The sequence below is a fragment of the Phyllobates terribilis genome, unplaced genomic scaffold (assembly GCF_046119375.1).
Source record: "Phyllobates terribilis strain yellow unplaced genomic scaffold, ASM4611937v1 Scaffold_2__4_contigs__length_985480577, whole genome shotgun sequence".
In the NCBI taxonomy this organism is placed as follows: Eukaryota; Metazoa; Chordata; class Amphibia; order Anura; family Dendrobatidae; genus Phyllobates; species Phyllobates terribilis.
This window is the reverse complement of record NW_027362762.1, coordinates 163,974,219-164,001,615: the sequence shown is the minus strand read 5'-3', so window position 1 is coordinate 164,001,615 and position 27,397 is coordinate 163,974,219. Positions and strand designations below refer to the sequence as shown.

Genomic DNA, 27,397 nt, shown 5'->3' with positions numbered 1-27,397 from the left:
CAGTATTGCAATTGTTAGAGGGGTGTGAGGATGGCTACTAACCTTATGAAGTTGTGCACCTCTGCACAACCCCAGTGTAAAGCTCCACAAGCTCCGCTCTGTTGGTGGCTGTCATCTATTTCCAGCGGCGTTCACAGATCCTGATCTCTCGGTGGTGGATCACGTGGTCAGGTTAGTTGCATGTAACGCCGAGATGGACGCCCAGCTTCACCAACACCCCCGGCAGCGTTCCGGAGGGGTTAGGGCAGCGCAGCTTGGAAAACCAGGGTAGTGATTCTAATTAAATTCCTCCCACAGGTGAAAGAACAATAAGTTAAAGGCAGCTCTACCGCACCCCAACAGGGGGAAAGGGACAATAAATGGATATGAATAGCGGTACCAGAGCGCCAATAACAGGGCAAAAATATTAAAAGGACTGATTTATTAATATACACACAACGCGTTTCGGTGGACACAGCCACCTTCATCAGGTGTGACAAGCAGCAAACAATTGATCCTTATATACATTTGACTAGGTATACAATTACTTAAAAGGGGCGGGGCCAGATACAGAGTAATACCTCTATATTAACCCCTTGAGTTCATATATGCTCAATAGAGTAAAAAGGATTGTTATAAAATAATGCCTAATGAAGCATATAGGGTTCTTATAAAAAGGATTCGCTGTAAAAAAACAACAACTTGTGAATCCTATAATCTTAATACTTCATAGGATATATTGTCATCTACCACCCTATATTTTAGATTATATAAAAAAATAATAATAATTTTTACATACAACATAAAACAATGCATAAATATAAAGTATAAAATTACAATCAGTTTCTATCATTATAATTAGGAAAAGTAGACGAAGAAAGGAAAGAGAAAAAAAAAAAAAAAAAAAAAAAAATTCCAAAAAAAACCCCCCCCCCAAAAAAAAAAAATTTTTTTTTTTTTTAAAAAAAACAAAAATAAAAAAAAAATAAAAAATTTTTCTTTAAATTTTTTTTTTTTTCTTTTTTTTTTTTTTTTCCTTTTCTTCCCCTCTTTCTCCCTTCTCTCTCTCTCCTCCCTCCTCCCCTCCCTCTCTCCTTTCCCCTCTTCCCTCCTTCTCTCTCTCCTCCCCCCTCCTCCTCCATATAAAAGATATATATAATAAATTTGCTAAAATATGAAAACAATTATTTAAAAAGTTGTCTTCTCTATATTAAGGTTCAAACCTTCAGGAGACAAGGTTCCCATTTTGAAAATCCAATAATTTTCACGTGTAATGAGACGATTTAGTCTATCAGGGTGTGTATCAACTATATGATCAATGATAGTTAGTTTTAGGTTATTAGGATTTTTTTGATGTTCTTTTAAGAAATGATTAGAAACACTATGTAGGGGAAAGCCGTTTCTAATATTTTGGCGATGTTTATTTAATCTGGAGTGCATTTCCTGGATAGTGCGGCCAATGTATTGCAGGCCGCAGGTGCACTGGAGCAGATAGATCACATATGAGGACTGACATGTAAGTCTAAAGCGAATGGGATATATCTCTCCAGTGACCGCAGAGACGAATGTTTTGGCTCCGTTATCAATGGATTGACAGCATAAGCATTTAGGGACATTACATTTATAACATCCATTATTGCTAATAGGAACTGAATGGTTCGGTCTTCTACCAATTGTTGTATTGCTAGGGGCTATATAGTTTCCTAGATTTTTACTCCTCCGATATATGACATGAGGAAATTCCGGTAAATGACCAGTTAATATTGGATCATTACTTAAAATGAACCAGTATTTTTTTAATAAACTGGATAACACTTGCGTAGGTTTACCATAGGTAGTAATCAGATTTAAACTGAAATCGCTGTATGGCTCTTGGCTGGTATTCTTGGATTTGTTGATACACAGGTTCTGTGATAGGGATCTAGTTTTGGAGAAAGCATCCTCTAATAATTTCCGGGGGTATCCCTTAGCTCTAAAACGTTTTTGTAAAACCTTAGATTCCAGAAAAAAATCCGAATCATGTGTACAATTTTTTCTGACACGCCAATATTGACCGTATGGAATATTTCTAATCCAGCTGGGTAGATGGCCACTGTCAAATTCAAGATAGCTATTTACATCCACTTCCTTAAAGTGGGTAGATGTGGATATTTTACCCGAATTGTCTATATTTATCTGAAGGTCAAGATATTGAATATTACTCTCAGATATGGTAGAGGTAAAGGAAAGACCCCAGTCGTTAGAGTTTAATTCATCAATAAATTTGGCAGCCTCCACAGTATTTCCCCTCCATATAATAAACAGATCGTCTATAAAGCGGCGGTACATAACGATGGATTTATCGGCGCCGAGGGATTGCGCGATGTGGATAGACTCGAATGCCCCCATATATAGATTTGCATAACTGGGGGCAAACCTCGTCCCCATCGCGCAGCCCCTCAGCTGCCGATACATCACCCCCTCAAAAGAAAATACATTGTTCTCAAGAATGAAAGTTATACCCCTCAATAAAAAGTTTTTTTGAGGATCTTGTAAGTTAGGGTCCTCATCTAGGAATTTTTTAATTGCCTGTAAACCCAATACATGTGTGATATTGGAATAAAGAGAGCTTATATCGAGTGTAATAAGAAGACAGCCTGGAAGAGGGGGTAATTCTCTCAATAGTCTAATTAAATGTGTGGAATCCTTTAAATGAGAATCTAGGGATAAAACGTACTTCTGTAAAAAAAGATCAATATAGTGGGATAAGTTGGATGTGATAGAATTAATACCAGAAATAATAGGACGTCCAGGGGGATTAAATTTATCTTTATGAATTTTGGGTAAAAAATAAAAATAAGGGACTTTGAATTTTTTAATGTCTAAAAAGGATTTTTCTTTTTTATTGAGGAAGCCAGCTGTAGAGGCCCCTGCTACAAGTCCTTTGTACTCCAAAAAAAAACCGCTATTCATATCCACTTCATGGTAAAATAGCTGCTAGGAAACCACTGCTAAGGACAGGTAACAAGCAGAAGAGACTTGTTTGGGCTAAAGAACACAAAGAATGGACATTAGACCAGTGGAAATCTGTGCTTTGGTCCAATGAGTCCAAATTTGAGATCTTTGGTTCCTACCACCGTGTCTTTGTGCGACGCAGAAAAGGTGAACGGATGGACTCTACATGCCTGGTTCCCACCATGAAGCATGGAGGAAGAGGTGTGATGGTGTGGGGGTGCTTTGCTGGTGACACTGTTGGGGATTTATTCAAAATTGAAGGCATACTGAACCAGCATGGCTAGCACAGCATCTTGCAGCGGCATGCTATTCCATCTGGTTTGCGTTTAGTTGGACCATCATTTATTTTTCAACAGGACAATGACCCCAAACACACCTTCAGGCTGTGTAAGGGCAATTTGACCAAGAAGGAGAGTGATGGGGTGCTACGCCAGATGACCTGGCCTCCACAGTCACCAGACCTGAACACAATCGAGATGGTTTGGGGTGAGCTGGACCGCAGAGTGAAGGCAAAAGGGAAAACAAGTGCTAAGCATCTCTGGGAACTCCTTCAAGATTGTTGGAAGACCATTTCCGGTGACTACCTCTTGAAGCTCATCAAGAGAATGCCAAGAGTGTGCAAAGCAGTCATCAAAGCAAAAGGTGGCTACTTTGAAGAACCTAGAATATAAGACATATTTTCAGTTGTTTCACACTTTTTTGTTAAGTATATAATTCCACATGTGTTAATTCATAGTTTTGATGCCTTCAGTGTGAATGTACAATTTTCATAGTCATGAAAATACAGAAAAATCTTTAAATGAGAAGGTGTGTCCAAACTTTTGGTCTGTACTGTATATTATATATATATATATATATATATATATATATATATATATATATATATATATATATATATATATATATATACACACAGTATATATAAATATGTATATATACCCACACACACACACACACACACACACACACGTGGTCAAAATTGTTGGTACCCCTCATTTAATGAAAGAAAAACCCACAATAGTCACAGAAATAACTTGAATCTGACTAAAGTAATAATAAATTAAAAATCTATGAAAATGAACAAATGAAAGTCAGACATTGCTTTTCAGCCCTGCTTCCACAGAATTTTTAAAAAAATGAAACTCATGAAATAGGCCTGGACAGAAATGATGGTACCCCTGAAAATAATGTGACAAAAGGGACAAAGTAAATCAAGTTGTGTCCACTAATTAGCATCACAGGTGTCTACAATCTTGTAATCAGTCAGTGGGCCTGTATATAGGGCTACAGATACTCACTGTGCTGTTTGGTGACATGGTGTGTACCACACTCAACATGGACTAGAGGAAGCAAAGGAAAGAGTTGTCTCAGGAGATTAGAAAGAAAATTATAGACAAGCATGTTAAAGGTAAAGGTTATAAGACCATCTCCAAGCAGCTTGATGTTCCTGTGACTACAGTTGCACATATTATTCAGAAATATAAGATCCATGGGACTGTAGCCAACCTCCCTGGACGTGGAAGTAGGAGGAAAATTGATGACATATCAAAGAGACGGATAATACAAATGGTAACAAAAGAGCCCAGGAAGACTTCTAAAGAGATTAAAGGTGAACTTCAAGATCAAGGAACATCAGTGTCAGATCATACCATCCGTCGTTGTTTGATCCAAAGTGGACTTCACGGGAGACAACCAAGGAGAACACCATTGTTGAAAAAAAAACATAAAAAAGCCAGACTGGAATTTGCCAAACTACATGTTGACAAGCCACAAAGATTCTGGGAGAATGTTCTATGGACAGATGAGACAAAAATGGAAGTTTTTGGCAAGTCACATCAGCTCTATGTTCACAGACGGAAAAATAAAGCATATCAAGAAAAGAACACTGCCCCTACTGTGAAACATGCAGGAGGCTCTGTAATGTTCTGGGGCTGCTTTGCTGCATCTGGCACAGGGTGTCTTGAATCTGTGCAGGGTAAATCTCAAGACTATCAAGGGATTCTAGAGAGAAATGTGCTGCCCAGTGTCAGAAAGCTTGGTCTCAGTCGCAGGTCATGGGTCTTGCAACAGGATAATGACCCAAAACACACAGCTGAAAACACCCAAGAATGGCTAAGAGGAAAACATTGGACTATTCTGAAGTGGCCTTCTATGAGCCCTGACCTAAATCCTATTGAGCATCTTTGGAAAGAGCTGAAAGATGCCGTCTGGAAAAGGCAACCTTCAAACACGAGACAACTGGAGTAGTTTACTCATGAGGAGTGGGCCAAAATACCTGTCGAGAGGTGCAGAAGTCTCATTGACAGTTACAGGAATCGTTTGACTGCAGTGATTGCCTCAAAAGGTTGTTCAACAAAATATTTAGTTAAGGGTACCATCATTTCCGTCCAGGCCTATTTCATGAGTTTAATTTTTTTTTAAATTCTGTGGAAGCAGGAATGAAAAGCAATGTCTGACTTTCATTTGTTAATTTTCATAGATTTTTAATTTATTACTTTTGTCGCATTCAAGTTATTTCTGTGACCATTGTGGGTTTTTCTGTCATTAAACGAGGGGTACCAACAATTTTGACCAAGTGTGTATATATATATATATATATACAAATGTATATATATATATATATATATATATATATATATATATATATATATATATATATATATATATATATATATATATATATATATATACATACATACACATATATACACACAAATATTATACAGCAGCGCTTTGCAAACATTATATACATGAAGTTCACTATTGCTACACATGTAAAAATATGAGGTACAGTGCATTGTGAAATGATTTGGCCCCCTTGAACTTTTCTACCTTTTGCCACATTTCTGGCTTCAAACATAAAGATATAAAATTCAATTTTTTTTGGAAAGAATCAACAACAAGTGGGACACAATCGTGAAGTGGAACGAAATTTATTGGATATTTTAAACTTTTTTAACAAATTAAAAACTGAAAAGTGGGACGTGCAATATTATTCGGCCCCCTTGAGTTAATACTTTGTAGCGCCACCTTTAGCTGTGATTACAGCTGCAAGTCGCTTGGGGTATGTCTCTATCAGTTTTGCACATCGAGAGGCTGAAATTCTTGCCCATTCTTCCTTGCAAAACAGCTCGAGCTCATTGAGGTTGGATGGAGGGCGTTTGTGAACAGCAGTTTTCAGCTCTTTCCACAGATTCTCGATTGGATTGAGGTCTGGACTTTGACTTGGCCATTCTAACACCTGGATGCGTTTATTTTTGAACCATTCCATTGTAGATTTTGCTTTATGCTTGGGATCATTGTCTTGTTGGAAGATAAATCTCCGTCCCAGTCTCAGGTCTTTTGCAGACTCCAACAGGTTTTCTTCCAGAATGGTCCTGTGTTTGGCTCCGTCCATCTTCCCATCAATTTTAACCATCTTCCCTGTCCCTGCTGAAGAAAAGTAGGCCCAAACCATGATGCTGCCACCACCATGTTTGACAGTGGGGATGGTGTTTTGAGGGTGATGAGCTGCGTTGCTTTTACGCCAAACATATCATTTTGCATTGTGGCCAAAAAGTTCGATTTTGATTTCATCTGACCAGAGCACCTTATTCCACATGTTTGGTGTGTCTCCCAGGTGGCTTGTGGCAAACTTCAAACGAGACTTTTTATGGATATCTTTGAGAAATGGCTTTCTTCTTGCCACTCTTCCATAAAGGACAGATTTGTGCAGAGAGCGACTGATTGTTGTCCTATGGACAGACTCTCCCACCTCAGCTGTAGATCTCTGCAGTTCATCCAGAGTGATCATGGGCCTTTTGGCTGCATCTCTGATCAGTCTTCTTGTTCGAGATGAAAGTTTAGAGGGACAGCCGGGTCTTGGTAGATTTGCAGTGGTATGATACTCCTTCCATTTCAATATGATTGCTTGCACAGTGCTCCTTGAGATGTTTAAACTTAGGAAATCTTTTTTGTATCCAAATCCAGCTTTAATCTTCGCCACAACAGTATCTCGGACCTGCCTGGTTTGTTCCTTGGTCTTCATGATGCTCTCTGCACTTGAAATAGAACCCTGAGACTATCTCAGAGCAGGTGCATTTATATGGAGACTTGATTACACACAGGTGGATTCTATTTAGCATTACCTGTCATTTAGGACAACATTGGATCATTCAGAGATCCTCACTGAACTTCTGGAGTGAGTTTGCTGCACTGAAAGTAAAGGGGCCGAATAATATTGCACGCCCCACTTTTCAGTTTTTAATTTGTTAAAAAAGTTTAAAATATCCAATAAATTTCATTCCACTTCACGATTGTGTCCCATTTGTTGTTGATTCTTCCCCAAAAAATTAGAATTTTATATCTTTATGTTTGAAGCCAGAAATGTGGCAAAAGGTAGAAAAGTTCAAGGGGGCCAAATACTTTCACAATGCACTGTACTTTGTGCACATTTTGCTCAAAGTGTGTGGGCCCATCTGCCTACAAGGTGACCTCTGTTAGATGGTACCCTATACTAAAGACTCATCTCTCTCTGTGCCTAGGCCTCAAGTGAAATGGTGAACTGTAGGATCAAGCTAGACTATACATAATAATAACAGGCTTATAAAGATGGGTGGATCCTATGCTTACAGGATCTATTTGAGGACTAGGCACAGACAAGAACCCAACGAAGAAGGTCGCAACCCAATGAAGAAGGTCGCTTTGTGGTTAGCAGACAGGCTCACACACTTTGATCAACGTCTGTACAGTACCATGTGTTTTTATGTGTGTAGTGATAGCTGAATATATATACTGTTTGTATATTGATTTTCCATTAAAAATGCATGTCTTATGGAGAAGCTGAGCGGCACAGAGGTGGAAACTAAATTCTATGATCCGTTAAAAGGAGAGAACTACCATTCCCTTACTGGAACTGAGCCAAGTTGTTCTTGTCATAGTATTTTTTTTGAGGCCATCCAGCCATTGTGTTATGTGTCTGTTATTTTATGGAAAACTTTGTGTCAAAGAGTTTCTGGTTGTCTGGACTGATCGGTGTGCATTACCACCCTTATTAACTACTTTAAAAAGCTCATTACCAGTAAAGTATCAGAGCTTCAAAAACCTCAATTCTAAGTAAATGAAAATATGGAGCTCGAGTTTACTGATATAAGTGAAGATGAATAATTCTTCAAATAGATTAGACCAGCACTGGATGACATGCATGGTTTGGCTTTTTGAAAAATATATAACGTTTGTAATTCTCTTTTTCTGTATGTTATGGTCTTGCGGGAATTACATATGTTACTACAGAATCTAATGGCCAAGTTATAGTATGTTATCCAGCTAATCACCTCCTGGGTCAAACAACCTGTCTCTGAGTTTAAGCAAGGCAAGTTGAGGATTATGGGACTGATAGTCATGATACTCCAAGCATCGGTAAAAGTCTGTTTTCATGTACCGACTGGGGCACAATACGCCTGCTCATCGGTACATTTTTACAGATCTGTAAACTTTTACCGATTGGTGATCGTTTGACTGCCCCACAAAAAAAACACCAAAAAAGGGCAACAGTGTTTACCTGCCCAGATCCAAGAACTAATGCACGCAGGATGCAGAACACCCATATAACAAAGATGGCGGCAACACAGGTGCAAAATACTTATGAGACAATCACTCACAACCTACCCAGTTTATGGAGGGGGTGATTGCTTAGCACTAAAATTGCACACAAATTACGGTGTCTGTCCTCATGGGATGCACTTAGATAGTACTGGGCAGCCCGCTTAATCGTAAGAGAGTATGGGCGTGACTAATAGGCTGAAAGCCAGATGCTGTGCACTACCCATGTGTGAACAGCGCCCTATACAAGCCATCTTTGTGTGCAATTTTAGTGCTAAGCAATCACCCGCTCCACGAACTGGGTAGGTTGTGAGAGATTGTCTCATCAGTATTTTGCACCTGTGTTGCCGCCATCTTTGTTATATGGGCTTGCTGCATCCTGAGTGCATTAGTTCTTGGATCTGGGCAGGTAAACACTTGACCTTTTTTTGGAGTGTTTTTTCTGGCATTTTGGGGGAATTTTTATTCTTCTTATTGTGGCTTTGCTTCTAGGTTAGTGCCCATTTACACAGGAATACCAAAGTTATGCAAACTTAGCGGTCAATAATAGATCGGTCAGTGTGCATATCCTGCTACTGTTCTCAGCAGTACAAGTCCTGTGTACACAACGCGATGCACCACCGAGAACAATGATCTTTTATGCTGCACAAAAGATCAGTACACCTGATGAACGAGAGTTTTGCTCGTTCAACGGGTAATTGGCAGCCTATTTACAAAGCAAGATAATCATCATTTTAACAATGCTCGTTCACAAATATCTTGCAAGGTAAAGTTAAGCACTGCAGCAGGCATTAGATGGCCTGGAGTAGTCTGGGGATAGCCCCATATATATGCCAATGGTGAAAGCGAGAGTAAATCCAACGAAGTAGTAGTGAGGGAAGGGCGGCATAAAGTGTAGTGTGCTATGAAAGGCTTAATAATGAAGTTATAATAAAAGGGTTTTTTAGGACCTTCGCTCCTGCCAGACCTGAGTTTGGGCATGAAAATACGCTGCTGCACGTTGGGCTGGGCAATTGCCAAGGCAAGAAATTATCATGCACTTGTCTTATTCTAATTAATGCAATATGTGCACGATATTGTCTAAGTGTCAAGACTGTTTACTGGACAACTTTCCTATGTCAGATCGCTGTGAAAAGGGCCACACAACCCCTATATACGATAAATTTACCACTACTCTTGTATTTCTTTCTACATTCTTCTATTATCAACACAAAAAATAAGACTGTAAGACAGGATGAAATTTGTACTGTGACAGACTATTCCTTAAAGGGGTTGTCCAGTACTTTATATTACCCCCCCAATGTAACCCCCCGGGGCCCTAAGGATTTTTGTAATTAGCTTACGTTGCAGATACTGCCTGTGAGTGGTGCTATCACTGGACGCTCACAGGCATCACGTGACCCCCGGCTGCAGCCGGCTCTGACGTCACGACAAGTGCTGGCAGCAGCCGGGGGTCTCTGTCTTCTGCGTTCCACGGTGGATGCCAGGCTGTGGGCAGGGTTACCCCCCGCGTCACACCCGGCATCCACCGCGCGCTCTGCCTCTCCCCATTCATTGGGAAAGCACGGTGGATGCTGGGTGTGAAACGGGGGGTAACCCCACTCACAACCCAACAGCCACCGCGGGGACCCCAGCGCTGAGTCACGCCTTACTTGTCATGACGTCAGCGCAGGGTCACGTGATGCCTGTGAGCAGCCAAGGATAGCGCCGCTCACAGGCAGTATCCTATTGAGCATCTTTGGAAAGAGCTGAAAGATGCCGTCTGGAAAAGGCAACCTTCAAACACGAGACAACTGGAGCAGTTTACTCATGAGGAGTGGGCCAAAATACCTGTCGAAAGGTGCAGAAGTCTCATTGACAGTTACAGGAATCGTTTGACTGCATTGATTGCCTCAAAAGGTTGTTCAACAAAATATTTAGTTAAGGGTACCATCATTTCCGTCCAGACCTATTTCATGAGTTTAATTTTTTTTTAAATTCTGTGGAAGCAGAAAAGCAATGTCTGACTTTCATTTGTTAATTTTCATAGATTTTTAATTTATTATTACTTTTGTAGCATTCAAGTTATTTCTGCGACCATTGTGGGTTTTTCTGTCATTAAACGAGGGGTACCAACAATGTACAAATGTATGTACATATATATGTATATACAAATGTATATACAAATGTATATATATATATATATATATATATATATATATATATATATATATACAGTACAGACCAAAAGTTTGGACACACCTTCTCATTTAAAGATTTTTCTGTATTTTCATGACTATGAAAATTGTACATTCACACTGAAGGCATCAAAACTATGAATTACCACATGTAGAATTATATACTTAACAAAAAAGTGTGAAACAACTTAAAATATGTCTTATATTCTAGGTTTTTCAAAGTAGCCACCTTTTGCTTTGATGACTGCTTTGCACACTCTTGGCATTCTCTTGATGAGCTTCAAGAGGTAGTCACCGGAAATGGTTTTCACTTCACAGGTGTGCCCTGTCAGGTTTAATAAGTGGGATTTCTTGCCTTATAAATGGGGTTGGGACCATCAGCTGTGTTGTGCAGAAGTCTGGTGGATACACAGCTGATAGTCCTACTGAATAGACTGTTAGAATTTGTATTATGGCAAGAAAAAAGCAGCTAAGTAAAGAAAAATGAGTGGCCATCATTACTTTAAGAAATGAAGGTCAGTCAGTGCGAAAAATTGGGGAAACTGTGAAAGTGTCTCCAAGTGCAGTTGCAAAAACCATCAAGCGCTACAAAGAAACGGGCTCACATGAGGACCGCCCCAGGAAAGGAAGACCAAGAGTCACCTCTGCTTCTGAGGATAAGTTTATCCGAGTCACCAGCCTCAGAAACCGCAGGTTAAAAGCAGCTCAGATTAGAGACCAGGTCAATGCCACACAGAGTTCTAGCAGCAGACACATCTCTTGAACAACTGTTAAGAGGAGACTTTGTGCAGCAGGCCTTCATGGTAAAATAGCTGCTAGGAAACCACTGCTAAGGACAGGCAACAAGCAGAAGAGATTTGTTTGGGCAAAAGAACACAAGGAATGGACATTAGACCAGTGGAAATCTGTGCTTTGGTCTGATGAGTCCAAATTTGAGATCTTTGGTTCCAACCACCGTGTCTTTGTACGACGCAGAAAAGGTGAACGGATGGTCTCTACATGCCTGGTTCCCACCGTGAAGCATGGAGGAGGAGGTGTGATAGTGTGGGGGTGCTTTGCTGGTGACACTGGGGATTTATTCAAAATTGAAGGCATACTGAACCAGCATGGCTACCACAGCATCTTGCAGCGGCATGCTATTCCATCCGGTTTGTGTTTAGTTGGACCATCATTTATTTTTCAACAAGACAATGACCCCAAACACAACTCCAGGCTGTGTAAGGGCTATTTGACCAAGAAGGAGAGTGATGGGGTGCTACGCCAGATGACCTGGCCTCCACAGTCACTAACCCTAAACCCAATCGAGATGGTTTGGGGTGAGCTGGACCGCAGAGTGAAGGCAAAAGGGCCAACAAGTGCTAAGCATCTCTGGGAACTCCTTCAAGATTGTTGGAAGACCATTTCCGGTGACTACCTCTTGAAGCTCATCAAGAGAATGCCAAGAGTGTGCAAAGCAGCCATCAAAGCAAAAGGTGGTTACTTTGAAGAACCTAGAATATAAGACATATTTTCTGTTGTTTCACACTTTTTTGTTAAGTATATAATTCCACATGTGTTAATTCATAGTTTTGATGCCTTCAGTGTGAATGTACAATTTTCATAGTCATGAAGATACAGAAAAATCTTTAAATGAGGTGTGTCCAAACTTTTGGTCTGTACTGTATATATATACATACACATATACACACAAATATTATACAGCAGCGCTTTGCAAACATTATATACATGAGTCACGCCTTACTTGTCATGACGTCAGCGCTGGGTCACGTGATGCCTGTGAGCAGCCAAGGATAGCGCCGCTCACAGGCAGTATCTGCAATGTAAGCTAATTACAAAAATCCTTAGGGGCCCTGGGGGGATACATTGGGGGGGGGGGTACTCTAAAGTACTGGACAACTTCTTTAAAGGGAATTTTCTTTTACTAAGTGGCAAACTGCTAAAGAGAAACTAAGGAAAAGGGTTATCTTAAAGACAACTCCTTTACAGAATAACATACCTAGCAATTCCTAGTACATGACTATACTGCACAAACAAAAGCGATCAGTATTAACCTTACATGACAGCTGGGATTCAGCCTGCAGGCACAATCAGCAAATACAAGCATTGTTTGCATAACCATGGTTTATTTCAATGTATTTTTGATGAAGCAATTCTTATAACTACATTAAATGACAGAAATGCAGTTTATGAGATGTCCTAATATAATTAGCGGTTCCATACTGGACCTTCATTTCTTTGACGGTATTATAGTAGCGCAGTGCATGGATTTGCATGATATAGTTGTGTCTATAGACGAAAAATGATGGCTTGCTCCAGATAATAGGTAGATTTACAGGGATAAACCAAAATATAATTTTTAACTTTAGGAACAAAAACTTAAATAAACATGCAGGGTATTATAAAGAAGGAGGTAGCAGCTGAGTTTTCATTCTATCTATTATATTTAAGGATGACTTTTGCTCATTCTATAGGCACAAACTGGCTAAAGATACATTTCTGGTTAACATAAAAATCTTGACAACTTCTAGGTACTAAGCATAGAAGCAGATCTGAAATCAGTGCTTCTTCCTGACCCTACTTTTCGTGGGTGAACTGGAAGAACTAATGCACAATGACCATGCAAAAGCATCGACAATTTCAATGCAGTTTGGGTGTAAATTTAAAAGTATAAAGACCAATATATCAGTCTTCTAATTTCTGATGCATTGTTTGGGTCAGGCATGGCCCACGCTACTTATATTTGATTAATGCAGTTATTAGTCAAGCTGAAACCAGCGCTAGCATCTAAACAAACTACTTTTGAAATGTCTACGAGGTGTTTTTCTCAATACCATTTTCTGCAGAAATTGGTTAAGTTGCAAAATATTTAAGGAAGCATTCAAACAAATAGTGGTAATAATCTGATAAGGTTCCTACAGCCACAGTAATAGCACAGGGCACCATAAAGCAGAGAAAGAGAGAAAGAGAAAGTGGCAGGAAGAGAAAAAGCTTCGCTGTCAGACAAGCCTTCCAGTCTTCATAAGACTGGTCTGAGAACAACAAGGTGCAGCAAGATGAATTAAACCAAAGTGTGAAAGTCTCTTTAATTGGATGATTAGACAAATTATCTCTTCTATCATGAACAAAGACAAGGTTCTTTAAATTTCTGCAATCTACACCCAGTTACCCAGATAATATACAAAACAACTTATGAAGATGAGTTGAAAAGGGTTCAAATTCCTCTTCTTTGCACCTGGTGATTCTCCCTATAGATATATAGCAGGGAAACCATCTGGGTGCTGAAGACAAGCCAGGCCACATGAGAACAGCCAATGTTACGATGTACTACGGATGATATGTCATTTTTGGCCAGTATCGATGTGATGAGGCAGCTGAATGCATCTCCCTTGTTTGAGCGGAGGGTGCAGGGATAAGGAAGTCAGCAGCTGCATCATGAAGTCTGAATTTCAATCCAGTTTGATCAGTTCTAGCATGCTTAAAACTGCTCCGTACGCATGCAGAAGGATCAGCTGCTTTCAGCATCTTACCCTCATCCCTTCAAATCGTGACAAGGCTCTTAGGGGTCTCAAAGCTCTTAAGGTCCTAAGGGACTTAATGGCACCTAGTTCCGAGTAGCCCAAGGCATTAGCTATAAGGCTTACTAAAGAGACCTACACAGAAACAGAAAAGCAAAGAGAGGTTCCAGACTGTTAGAATGAAAGCCTAACACTGATTAAACAGCCTGGATTCAAGACTGGTGGCCCCAGCTGTCTAAGTCACGTGACAGAAGCAACCTGGAAGGAAACATGGTTGAAAAGGCGTTAGCACGGGAAGGAGAAATATATGAGAGTGAAGCAGGAACCACAAGGGTAGACATAAAAGCCCGTTCAAGGTGGAGCTGACAAAAATCTTACCCTGGCCCATCACCGTCTCCTGGGTACAGCTGCTCCCATTAAATTAAGCCACACAAATTAAAGGTACCTGTGAGAAAGAATACAAATAAACATATACAGGACAGGCCTCCTAAAATACGGCAGGTGGAGTTTAAAGAAAGGTAGCTAAACCGGTGTCATAGTAAATCCTAGTCTCTTCTTTGTTTTAAGCTGGAATGTTTATTTTAATAGGAATGTTAGGCCGGTGGAATCAAACAGTTATCAAAATTGTGCAACTGACATACATACAAGAAACCCCAAAAGCAGAGGAAGAAGAACAGAGGCAAAGAGCAGTGACCCAACACAACTACCTTCTCTAAGCTGCTACATTTATCCTCTGCCATCTAATGTAGAAAGGTTTGCTCTCTGTGTCTTATATAGAAGTATTGGCACCAAGTTACTTTTTTGGACTAAAGAGACTGGTCTTTCTTATGGGCTTGGCACTGTGTATTCTCTGCAGAGTAAGACCTGTGGGACATAAATACAAAATACAGATTGTCCTGTAAAATGGGAAATACTTGGTTAATACAACAGTTTACAGCTCATATTCTGAATATAAGATATATTATTAGGAATGAAGGTCTATTCCGTCTGGAATTTACGGAAGGCAAATAATGCATATCAAAAGGATATCTATTATTCCTTAAAATCTCATATACCCCAAAAGTCTTACAGAGAGCGTGACATGATTCTTATTCCACACACATCAACAGCATCCACACAACCAATTAGGATATGTTCACACAGAGTTTTTTTGCCACATAATCTGCAATGAAATTCAAGAGAATACTACCCACAAGCCAACTTTCAATGTTCTCAATGGGAAATCCACATTGCTGCTCATATAGCCGCAGATGTTCCCACATCAGATTAAAAAACAACTTTAATAAGTGACATGGCGGGATTTCGCACATCAGTAACACTCATGTGTAGCACCAGGGGGATTAGCCCTTCCAATGGGCTAATGGTCACACAGACCCATTGCGGTTAAAACTGGCAGAAATCAAAAAGTCAGACCCTAATTTCTGATGCGGATTCTGTAGACTTCCAACTGCAAAAAACCTCCATGTGAACATACTCTTATTATATTCTGCATGCTACCACAAACCACAGGAGTTTTGTTGGCAATAATAAAAAGGCAAATATTTTATTAAACATATACAAACATAGGACATACAAGAAGGAACAACCCGGCATGAAAAGTGGGGCTGCATAAATACATATATGTAGATACACCAATCATAAAGAGTAAAAGTAACAATGGATAAAAACAAGTGCCGCAATATTGAACCCTTCGTGGGATAGTTGTCAGAGTGCTGTATACGGTAAAAGTCTAAAGAAAGTCTAAAGTTCTAAAGAGCATTTTGTATATTTAGTGTAACAAATCGTATAAGCACATAGACTCCTAAGATCAAAATTCAAATCATGATATTGCACGCTTACCCATTGTTAAATAGCAGCCACACAAGAAAAAAATCCCCAACGCACGTTTCGCTTTGAGTATTTGATCACTTCCTCGGGGGGAATGCAAAAAAGGACCTTCCATGCCGATTTAAGTATGTTCAGGACCTGCGATCACATGGTCACAATGGACCAATCACGTAATGGTATATCAGCGCATGCGCACTGAGCCGTGTGCGTCAGCCGCACCGCCCACGGCTATCAAGGCAGACTGCACGTGTCCGGAAGAGCAAGGTGAGTAACCATAGCTCCCAGACAACAAACAGGCTCCATACAGATGCCGGGGGCGGAGCGGGGACAACAGACAGCGCAGTACACACGCGCACACCATTCAACACAGATTAATGGCAACAACTAATACATATATTTGTAGGAGAAGGCACCAAATGACAATTGTAAATCCAGTCAAAGTGGTATGAATTCATAAATTGAAGGATGATGCCAATTCATGATGCAGGATAATAAATCAAGCTATGGAAGAAAAAGAAAAAAATAAATATACACAGGACAAGTAGCATAATAAAACATTAAAAATGTGGAAACATAAAATAATAAAAATGAATATACCAAAGGGTTACTGTTGTTCACAAAAACGGGGCGAAGCTTAACGTTTCGTTAAGACCATTGGGAAACATAGTTCCCAGTTCTATTATCCATTTGGCCTCTCTCTGAGCTAGAAGTTTTTTTATATTGCCTCCTCGGATGCCACCATGGATGGCCTCAATTCCCCGTACCATGAAGGTTTTGGGGTTACTATCATGATGTTGCCTAAAATGGCGTGGGATAGTTTTTAAAGAAGGGATGTCTGTCACCGTCCTTGCTGCACCAATGTCTCTCACATGCTCCCTAATCCTCACCCGCATTTCTCTAGATGTGAGTCCGATGTATATTTTTCCACACCCGCAGGTTGCATGGTATACAACATTAGAGGTTCCACATGAGATGAATTCATTAATCTTATAGTTGCGGTTTCCCGAGGAATTAGAGAACTCAGTACTGCGAGAGACATTGGTGCACGCCAGACAGTGACCACATGGCACACATCCCTTTCTTGGTCCCCTTGACCCAAAAGGATTAGGTCTAGGCGCGACATAGTGACTTTTAACCAGAATATCTTTAATATTTCTGCACCTCCTGGAGGTCATAAGAGGAGATGCTGAAATATACGGAGCCAATGAAGGTTCAGTCAATAAGATCGACCAATGTCGTTGCATAATTGTTCTCATAAGTGACCAGTCTTGATTATATGTGGAGATAAATCTAGGTGGTCCAAAATTTTCCTTTGATTTAATAATGGGGCCTAACAATTTATTACGTGAGGTAGCCCTCGCTCTCCTATACCCTTGTTTAACACAACGTTTGCTGTAGCCTCTCTCCGCAAACCGTTGGAAAAGGTCCATAGCCTGTTCCTCAAATTTAGCCTCAGAAGAGCAAATCCGCTTCATCCTGAGAAATTGACCAACTGGGACAGCCCTGACTGTAGAAATATTATGTGCTGAATCGGCATGTAATAATGCATTCACTGATGTGGATTTACGATAGACATCAGTTTGGATATATCCTTGTTCGTCTACCTCAAGGGAAATATCCAAAAAATCAATTTTTTTAGCACTATATTGGAAGGTCAGTTTAATGTTAAAGGGGTTGTCATTAAGTTGGTCCATGAATTACTCCAGCTCAGAGGCGGTGCCTTGCCAAATAATGAAAAGATCATCGATATATCTTAGCCAGCACTGCACATGGTCGGCGCCCCGCGCCCCCGCATCACCAAACAAACACCTCTCCCAGAAACCAAGGAAAAGGTTTGCGTACGCGGGCGCACAGGCCGCCCCCATGGCAGTGCCGCGTCTCTGCAAATAGAAAGTGTCTTTAAAAACAAAAAAATTGTGTGTTAACACAAACCGGAGCAATTCAAGGACCAAATCACCCAATTGGCTGTCCCAGTTTGAACTCCCCAGGAAGAAGCGGACCGCTCTAATGCCATCTTCATGGTCAATGCAGGTGTAAAGGGATTCAATATCCGCAGTAACCAACAACATATCTGATTCCACAAAGATCCCGTCCACCCTTCCCAGCACGTCCGTCGTGTCCCTAACAAATGACGGTAAGGTTTCCACCATAGGTTTTAAGTAGTAATCTATAAATTTACATACTGGTTCACATAACCCATCTATTCCTGACACGATCGGACGGCCAGGAGGGTCAACGGGATCCTTGTGGACTTTTGGAAGGAGGTAAAAGGTTGGGATTTTTGGGTATTTAACCACTAGTCCCTCAAAAATTTGTTTAGTGATAATCCCCTGATCAAAGGCTTCACAGAGTATGGAGTACAGCTGAGCCGAAAAAGAGGCGAGGGGTGAGAAAGCTAATTTTTCATAAGTGTTTCTATCTCTCAGTTGTCTGAGAGCCTCTTTCTCATATTTGTTTATAGGCCAGATAACGATATTTCCCCCCTTGTCCGCAGCCTTGAAGACTACGTCATCAAGTCCCTGGAGCTCCTTCAAGGCTTGTCTTTGTCTATAGCTAAGATTACCATGTCTTGGTTGTGTAGAAATTTTCTTGAAATCATCCAAAACTAATTTAGTGAAGATTTCAACAGCTGGACATAGGGACAAGGGGGGAAACCTCGTTGATCTGGGTATAACATCCTGAGGAAACATACCTTGTTTCTCAATACTCTGCTCTTGTAATAATTCCTCCAAAATGGAGAGGGCCTCCCGCTCAGCTGTACTGTCCAGGCCAAAGTCCAATGTACCACGATTATGTAGTTTTTTCATAATCAATTTACGGGAGAAGATATAAAGATCTTTCATGGCTGTAAACAGATGAAATGGGTTAGTTGGTGCAAAGGACAAACCTCTACTCAGTACTTCGCATTGTGCTGAACTGAGATTATGTGAAGATAAATTAATTACCTGTAGGCTTGTCTTAGTTTTTTTATCCTGTTGATTGTTTGTCAAATTCTTACGTTTAGCAGCCAATCTAGTTTTGTTGTGTCTAAAAATAGGGGTTTGGCCATCATTTCCCCCCATATTTGTCTTTGTTTGACTTTCATCCACAGATGTAAGGGATACACTCGATCCTGATCTGGAGCGAGATCCAGGTCTAGTGTAATACATAGTACGTGATCGACTAGTATTCATCTTCCACTTATAAACCCGACTGGTCGCTTTATCATTTAAGTCCCTCTGGAACTTCTTAGTTTTAATAGATACAATTTCTTTCTCCCATAATTGGAGATCATGATCTAACTCTTCACTGAGTTTATTCAATGCGTCAGCTGATAATTCCATTTTTAAGATCTCCTGTAATTCCTCTATTTCGTTTTCGAGACTATTCAATGTAGTTTGATTAAAACCACATAGTAGTTCCATGAAACCTTTTGCACATGAGTCTGCCAAGTCCTCCCATTTGGACTTGAAGACATCATCTTCCAGAGGGAAGGACGGGAACACCTGCACCCTCAATCCACGGGGAATTAGTCCTCTTTGAATATACTTCTCGAGGAAGGCACGGTTCCACCATGTTTTAATCCTTTTATTTAAAAGGCTCTTAAGTCTCACCACCGTTTGTTGTAAACCCTTGTCACTGGTATCAATCATAAGGCCAGAGTCATCCTTGAACACTTCATTTAATTTAAGGAGCCACGCCTGATCGCGGGCCCTAAAGTCCATATTACCCTAAACGTTGTGTTAAACAAGGGTATAGGAGAGCGAGGGCTACCTCACGTAATAAATTGTTAGGCCCCATTATTAAATCAAAGGAAAATTTTGGACCACCTAGATTTATCTCCACATATAATCAAGACTGGTCACTTATGAGAACAATTATGCAACGACATTGGTCGATCTTATTGACTGAACCTTCATTGGCTCCGTATATTTCAGCATCTCCTCTTATGACCTCCAGGAGGTGCAGAAATATTAAAGATATTCTGGTTAAAAGTCACTATGTCGCGCCTAGACCTAATCCTTTTGGGTCAAGGGGACCAAGAAAGGGATGTGTGCCATGTGGTCACTGTCTGGCGTGCACCAATGTCTCTCGCAGTACTGAGTTCTCTAATTCCTCGGGAAACCGCAACTATAAGATTAATGAATTCATCTCATGTGGAACCTCTAATGTTGTATACCATGCAACCTGCGGGTGTGGAAAAATATACATCGGACTCACATCTAGAGAAATGCGGGTGAGGATTAGGGAGCATGTGAGAGACATTGGTGCAGCAAGGACGGTGACAGACATCCCTTCTTTAAAAACTATCCCACGCCATTTTAGGCAACATCATGATAGTAACCCCAAAACCTTCATGGTACGGGGAATTGAGGCCATCCATGGTGGCATCCGAGGAGGCAATATAAAAAAACTTCTAGCTCAGAGAGAGGCCAAATGGATAATAGAACTGGGAACTATGTTTCCCAATGGTCTTAACGAAACGTTAAGCTTCGCCCCGTTTTTGTGAACAACAGTAACCCTTTGGTATATTCATTTTTATTATTTTATGTTTCCACATTTTTAATGTTTTATTATGCTACTTGTCCTGTGTATATTTATTTTTTTCTTTTTCTTCCATAGCTTGATTTATTATCCTGCATCATGAATTGGCATCATCCTTCAATTTATGAATTCATACCACTTTGACTGGATTTACAATTGTCATTTGGTGCCTTCTCCTACAAATATATGTATTAGTTGTTGCCATTAATCTGTGTTGAATGGTGTGCGCGTGTGTACTGCGCTGTCTGTTGTCCCCGCTCCGCCCCCGGCATCTGTATGGAGCCTGTTTGTTGTCTGGGAGCTATGGTTACTCACCTTGCTCTTCCGGACACGTGCAGTCTGCCTTGATAGCCGTGGGCGGTGCGGCTGACGCACACGGCTCAGTGCGCATGCGCCGATATACCATTACGTGATTGGTCCATTGTGACCATGTGATCGCAGGTCCTGAACATACTTAAATCGGCATGGAAGGTCCTTTTTTGCATTCCCCCCGAGGAAGCGATCAAATACTCAAAGCGAAACGTGCGTTGGGGATTTTTTTCTTGTGTGGCTGCTATTTAACAATGGGTAAGCGTGCAATATCATGATTTGAATTTTGATCTTAGGAGTCTATGTGCTTATACGATTTGTTACACTAAATATACAAAATGCTCTTTAGAACTTTAGACTTTCTTTAGACTTTTACCGTATACAGCACTCTGACAACTATCCCACGAAGGGTTCAATATTGCGGCACTTGTTTTTATCCATTGTTACTTTTACTCTTTATGATTGGTGTATCTACATATATGTATTTATGCAGCCCCACTTTTCATGCCGGGTTGTTCCTTCTTGTATGTCCTATGTTTGTATATGTTTAATAAAATATTTGCCTTTTTATTATTGCCAACAAAACTCCTGTGGTTTGTGGTAGCATGCATATTTATCGTATGGAGTGGCATATACTTCCACTTTCTCATATTTTGGGACCCAAACTTGGGTAGAGTGGTTTATTACTATGCACCTGATGAATATATGGTTAATTGTCTTATTATATTCTGTAACATTTGTTCAAAACACTTACAACTTATATTTTTACATCTGTAAATATTTTGCTCACTTGTCTTGTTCTAATTCTATGATTAGTGGAAGATAATATGATCATGGAACAGTGCTAGAAAAATACCAAATCACTATTTAACAGTGACTCTTTTACTATAAATATCAATTGGATGTTTCTTTAAAATGATTATTTTAACTTAACTTAACTTAAAAATTAGCTTAGAACTTTCTGGTCATACATATCTGTATACTCGGGCATAACAGCACTGCTGTGTGTGCCTCTCCCACTATTTTATAGTGCACGGTTCAGCCACCACACTAGAAAGCACTGCCATCTGTATTTTGGAGCACTTGCAGAGAGCTGTTTTTTGCTAGAAGATATATTATCTGTTCAGACATATGTAAATCATTATAAATTACAATTAATTTAAGAATCACTTTAAGTGAACCGGTCAGGCCCTGATGCTTTTAAACTGCCCTCATCGATGTTTATTCATGTATTCCAGTTATAGGTTTATTTTGTTTTTGACTTGTACATATTGGAGCAAAATGAACTTATAATGAGCACCTCGCTCAATATAAGTAATGAACCCAGACTACTTCGGTGAGTTGTGTCCTCACTGAGACTAATCTGGGTTCAGCAGCTGCAGTTACTCCCCCTGGCTGTGACTGACAGTCCCTGCACAGTCTGTGTCTCCACAGTTTGACCACCTCCCAGCACCTCTCTTCCTCTGTCACAGCTCAGTGGGTTATTAGGAGAGGTGTGACAGGGGAAGAGCAATGATGGGAGGAGCGGCAGTGCAGGGACTGTCAATCACACCCAGTTGGATTGATTGCAACTAGTGAAACTCGGACTAATCTCAGTGAGTAAGTGCCTCACCGGAGTAGTCCCGGTTCATTAGCACACAGCAAGGTGCGGTATGCAAGTTCCAATACACAATAAAATATATTAATGGAATACATGAATAAGTTCTTTAAAAGTTATAAAGACAGTTTAAAAGCATCAGGAGGCCTGATTAAAGGGAACCTTCAATTTGAACATTTTTTTTGTTAATAGGATCTCACAACCTTAAGCTGATCATTGCTGGGATTCCCAGCAATCAGCTAAATTCTGTGGGGAAAAACAGCAGCAAAGGTGTGTTTATACCGCACGATTATTAGAAACATTAATTCCCAATAATTGCAGTGTAAAAAGGCCACCAATGACCCAACGAACCAAACCAAAAGGTTATCTCACCCGACGGAGAAGTGCTTTATTCGTCGGGTGAGATGATTTTTTGACTGGGTTAAAAGATCATCGTTCTTGGCAGCACATCTTCCTGTGTACACAGGACCTGAGCTGCTTAGAACAATGGCAGCCTATGTGCACAGGACGATCTATTTCTGATCGCTGCTCACATCTGAAATGCAGTGCACCTGTGCAAACAGGCTATTAAACTACCTCAAACCAGCAAACGTACTGCCGATCGTAAGTCACCCTATGCTGCCGGCCGGCTGGTGTAAACAAGGCTTAAATGTTCCCTTCCCCTGCAGTGTCTTCGCAAGGGTGATAGGAACTTATCACACAGTTATGGCATCTCCTGGGGATGAAAAGCCCCTTTTAAACACTGGTTGAATGCTAGAATTTAAACTCAAAAGAAGGTAATTAAAAAATACACATGAACATTGCTTGTGGTAAGATAGGCAGCATTAAAAGGGTTGCTCTCTGGTAGACCTTTATGACATGTCAAATTGTGTGTATCCGGAGGTTGAAACCTCACCATTTAGAGAGATGGTAAAGGTGTGAGGGGGGCCCTGTTGCCGGATTCATTCTGATCACACGTTATAAAAGCCTTTTAATGCACCATATATATGATATATAAGGCCCAGGTGTTATAAACATGATTATAAATCAACACACTCCAAACTTCATTTTTTCATAACTTTTTGTACCAAAGTTGGGTAAGTTAATAATATTAAAGAATTAGAACAGCACAAACTAATATGTTCTCGAGTTTTCAACCATTTTAACTGGAATTTACCCTTATAGCTAAAGACATAAAACCATTAGGAATAAACAGACTAATCTATATCACTATCATCTGGTAAAGCAAAAATGAAATAATACATACATCAACAATGAGGAAGTCCAGCCAGCACCAGGCATTCGTGAAGAACTTGACAAATCCATAGGCCAGCCACTTCAGTAACATCTCCAGAATGAAAATGTAAGTGAAAACCTTATCTGCATACTCAAGAATTGTGCGGATAGTCTTGCGTTGTTCTATGTAGATATCTTCAAAGGCCTGCCAATAAAACGTACACTGGATAAGAAGCTCTACTTTATGTAGGAAAATTCTACTCCAGTAGGCAAGTTTTCATATTTTCCATTATTTTGGATGTTGTACTATATATGGGATGATCTATTATGTTCTAAGGGTTGAAAATAAAGCTCATGGGGGAGGAGTGGGAATTATCAAGAATTGACTTTCAGAAGCAAGGCTTGATCCCAAAAAACACTGGAGTAAGAGGAGCATTTTTGACTTCCATGCACCAGAAAATAAAACTGGCATAGGATAAGTACACTGTATGCTAAGTGCTAATCTTCCAGACACATTAATTTGCATTTTCAGCAATGTAGTAAATCTAATGCAAATGTAACGTGACATTAGAGATGTGATATTGGCACATTAAACTAAATTTAACAAAAGGTTGTTACAGAACACAGAGAAAGAGCATTGCCAATCCAATGGGACATCACTTATACTAATGAGACAGTACTACTATATTGAGAACCCTGAAGCCCAAGGAAAGTGTTATACCTCGGTGTATGCAGCCATTTTTTAGGGTTAGGAGGTAGTAATCTGCACAGGTATACAAGTAGCTGTGATCCTATTGAATATACGCTCTGTCTAGCCTTCAACTAGAGTGATTGTGCTCATTTTAGCACTGATGGATATCTACCAGGCTTTAAAGTTAGGAAAGAGAAGGTAACGGGCTTTAAAATAATAATGCAGAGGGGGAAGGAAAACCTCTAACCTAAGTCAGCGTTCCCATCACGTTCGGCTGCACGTTCAGACCTCCATCGTTGGTTTCTGTCTGAATAGCTGATGTGAACACTGTCTGAGGAGGACTCAGAATGAACTAAATATTGATTCTCTGAATCTATACATTAATGAAATGTGCTATGCAGCAACCTTGTGTATAACGCCATAAAAACTTTTCTATGAATGTCTAAAATATAGATAAATACAAAACTTACCAAAGCTCCGGAGCTCAACAAGATCATGAAGATGATAAAAGTTTCAAACCAGTTGTGTTCCACTATCAGGAAACAGGTTTTCCGCAGAGTCCACCAACTCTTTCCCAGCCCTTCTTCTACACTGACTTGACAACACTTGAAACGCGCCACGCATCCTGCACAACGCAAACAAGATCTACTCTTATATCAGTTCCAACATACATTATACATAATATACTATTGGAAGAGCTTGAGACTATATATGATCTATATGAGAAATAGATTAATGCTTATTCAAACAAGTTTAATATTCCAATGTACCTACTATGCCTATATATAATGTTTTCCTACAGAACAAGACAGTGGATTATAAATGTATTATAAAAAGTGTCCCAACCACCCCAAAAAACAAGACCTTGTGTCCTTCAAGCAATGTAGCACACAATGTAGCATAATAGACCATATTCCAGCTCCTTCCTTCCATCAATAAAGATGCCCATACACATTAGATTAAGAAGACAACATTTAGCTTTCAATTGGAGATAAACTGCGGCAATATCAAGCAGCAACTTATTTTCCTTTTCTTAATGCAAAGTCATGTATGTTCCACGATCCGAGCAAGCATGTGTATGGGGGGGGGGGCTCAGGAGAAATAGGAGTATGAGAACCCACCCTCTGTAAAGCAGTTATCTGGGTCCAGATATTCCTCTGGCTGTTCTACTGGAACTTCTTCGACGTCCGGCTTTATGTCAATGGTGCTTCCTTCTGAAGAACTGGTATCATCAAGTTTCTGCAAAAGTAAAAACAATAGGTGATCCTGATTGAGGCTGTAAGATATTGTCAAAACCTCTATATTGTGTGTAAATTATAATTTCTGCTATATTTACATATGTGATACAATTGTGTGGCATTAAAGTTTCTTTATTTTTATTACCAAACTCAAAATCTGTAACTGTTTAGACTTTTCTACAAATTGACCATCACAAAGAACCACCCCAAACCCTCTGTGACAGAGGTTTAACTAACAGACGGTGCTTTATTTTAAGCTTTTTGATTCAAAAGGCAAAAAGAAATAGACCTACTGGTCTTATTTGGTCATCAGGTCTCCTTGAAATATCATTATGCCATGGTGCAGTCTTGAATTTGTTATATATATGGACAAAAATATCGGTACACACATCTTAGGCTATGATCACAGTGTTTTAGCCTAAAGTCAGTGGCTCCGTCGGGGCTTGCATCTGAAGCCCCAGAAAATGGAATTCAGGCATATGTGCTGATGGGGCCACTGACTGTAATGATGCAGAGTCACTGTGTGCTCTGTCGGACATTATTTTTGGCCAAATACACCTATTTGAGGTGGGCAGGAAGACGTGGTCAACTGCATTTTTTTTTACAAAGTGAACACAATTAGAAAACACAGCATCTGAGGCAAGTGGTGGAGAACGCAAAGTTACAGAGCGAGCTGCTGAGTACTGAGGCTCACAAGTCACCAACTCCTCTGACTCAAAAGCTACAGAGCTCCAACCTCCTCTGGCACAAAAAACTGCGCGCCGGCAGCTTCATGACATGGACTTCCTTGACTAAGCAGCTGCATTCGAGCTTTACATCATCAAGCACAATGCCATATGTCAGATGGAGTGGTGTAAAGCATATTACCAATGGACCCTGGAGTAGCAAAATGTGTTCTATGGAGTGACAAAGCAAGCTTCTCTATCTGGCAGTCTTATTTATGAGTCTGGGTTGGGCGCATGCCAGGAGAAAGTTTCCTCCCTGACTATGGTGCCAACTGCAAAGATTGGTGAAGGAGGGATAATGGGGCTGTTTTTCAGGGGTTGGTCTACCTTTGGGGGCATTCTTTTTTTCTTAAATACATGCATTTTTTGGCTAAAAATCATTTTTGTAATTGGGTTTCATAAAAAATGTTGCACTAATTGCCTTGTATACCCTCTATGTTGAACTGGCTATTGCTAGCTGCAGAACCAGTAGTTTCTGTCAGTGAGCTCATTCCTGTAGTCCAATGGGGAAGTTTTTAACTTATTATCTGATTTTTTTAACTACTCTCAGCTGATTAATGTCCACAGACTACATCAAAGTTGAATGTTCAGGGAAACAAAGAGCCTGTAAAAGCAAAATGGTGTGGAAACCGAATTGAAAAAGTGATTTTTACCTCTTAATACAGTCCCTTTAAATCTTTCTCATGGCAAGACATGTTGGGCAATTCTATACTTCCAACTTTACAAGAACAATTTTGGTAAATCCCATTTGTTTTCCAGCATGACTGTACCCCAGTGCACAAAGCAAAGCCCATAAAGGCATGGATGGGGAGAACCTGACTTGCCACAGAGAGCCCTGATCTCAACCCCATCCAACGTTTTGGGATGAACTAAAACGGAGATTGTGAGCCCGGCCCTCTCGGCCAATATCAGTGTAAGACCTTGCAAATGTCCTTCCGGATGAATGGGCAAAAATTCCCACATACCCTCCAAAATCTTGAATAAAGCCTTCCCAGAAGAGTAGATGCTGTTATAGCTGCAAAAAGG

General features: G+C 40.2%; 1 protein-coding gene across 8 annotated transcripts in view; it reads right to left on the bottom strand.

Moving 5' to 3' along the window:
* The window catches only part of SCN8A (sodium voltage-gated channel alpha subunit 8), a 243,686-nt gene that overhangs the window by 31,984 nt on the left and 184,305 nt on the right, over positions 1 to 27,397 (bottom strand). For 5 of the 8 annotated variants that reach the window (XM_073663214.1, XM_073663213.1, XM_073663215.1 and 2 more), the window contains 4 exons: positions 25,530 to 25,647; positions 24,879 to 25,033; positions 23,749 to 23,922; positions 14,258 to 14,380 (listed from right to left, as the gene is read on the bottom strand). In XM_073663214.1, the coding sequence (XP_073519315.1) occupies positions 14,258 to 14,380; positions 23,749 to 23,922; positions 24,879 to 25,033; positions 25,530 to 25,647 (570 nt within the window). The remainder of the gene's footprint in view (positions 1 to 14,257; positions 14,381 to 23,748; positions 23,923 to 24,878; positions 25,034 to 25,529; positions 25,648 to 27,397) is intronic. The other 3 variants (XM_073663217.1, XM_073663218.1, XM_073663219.1) reach the window with 1 other exon arrangement.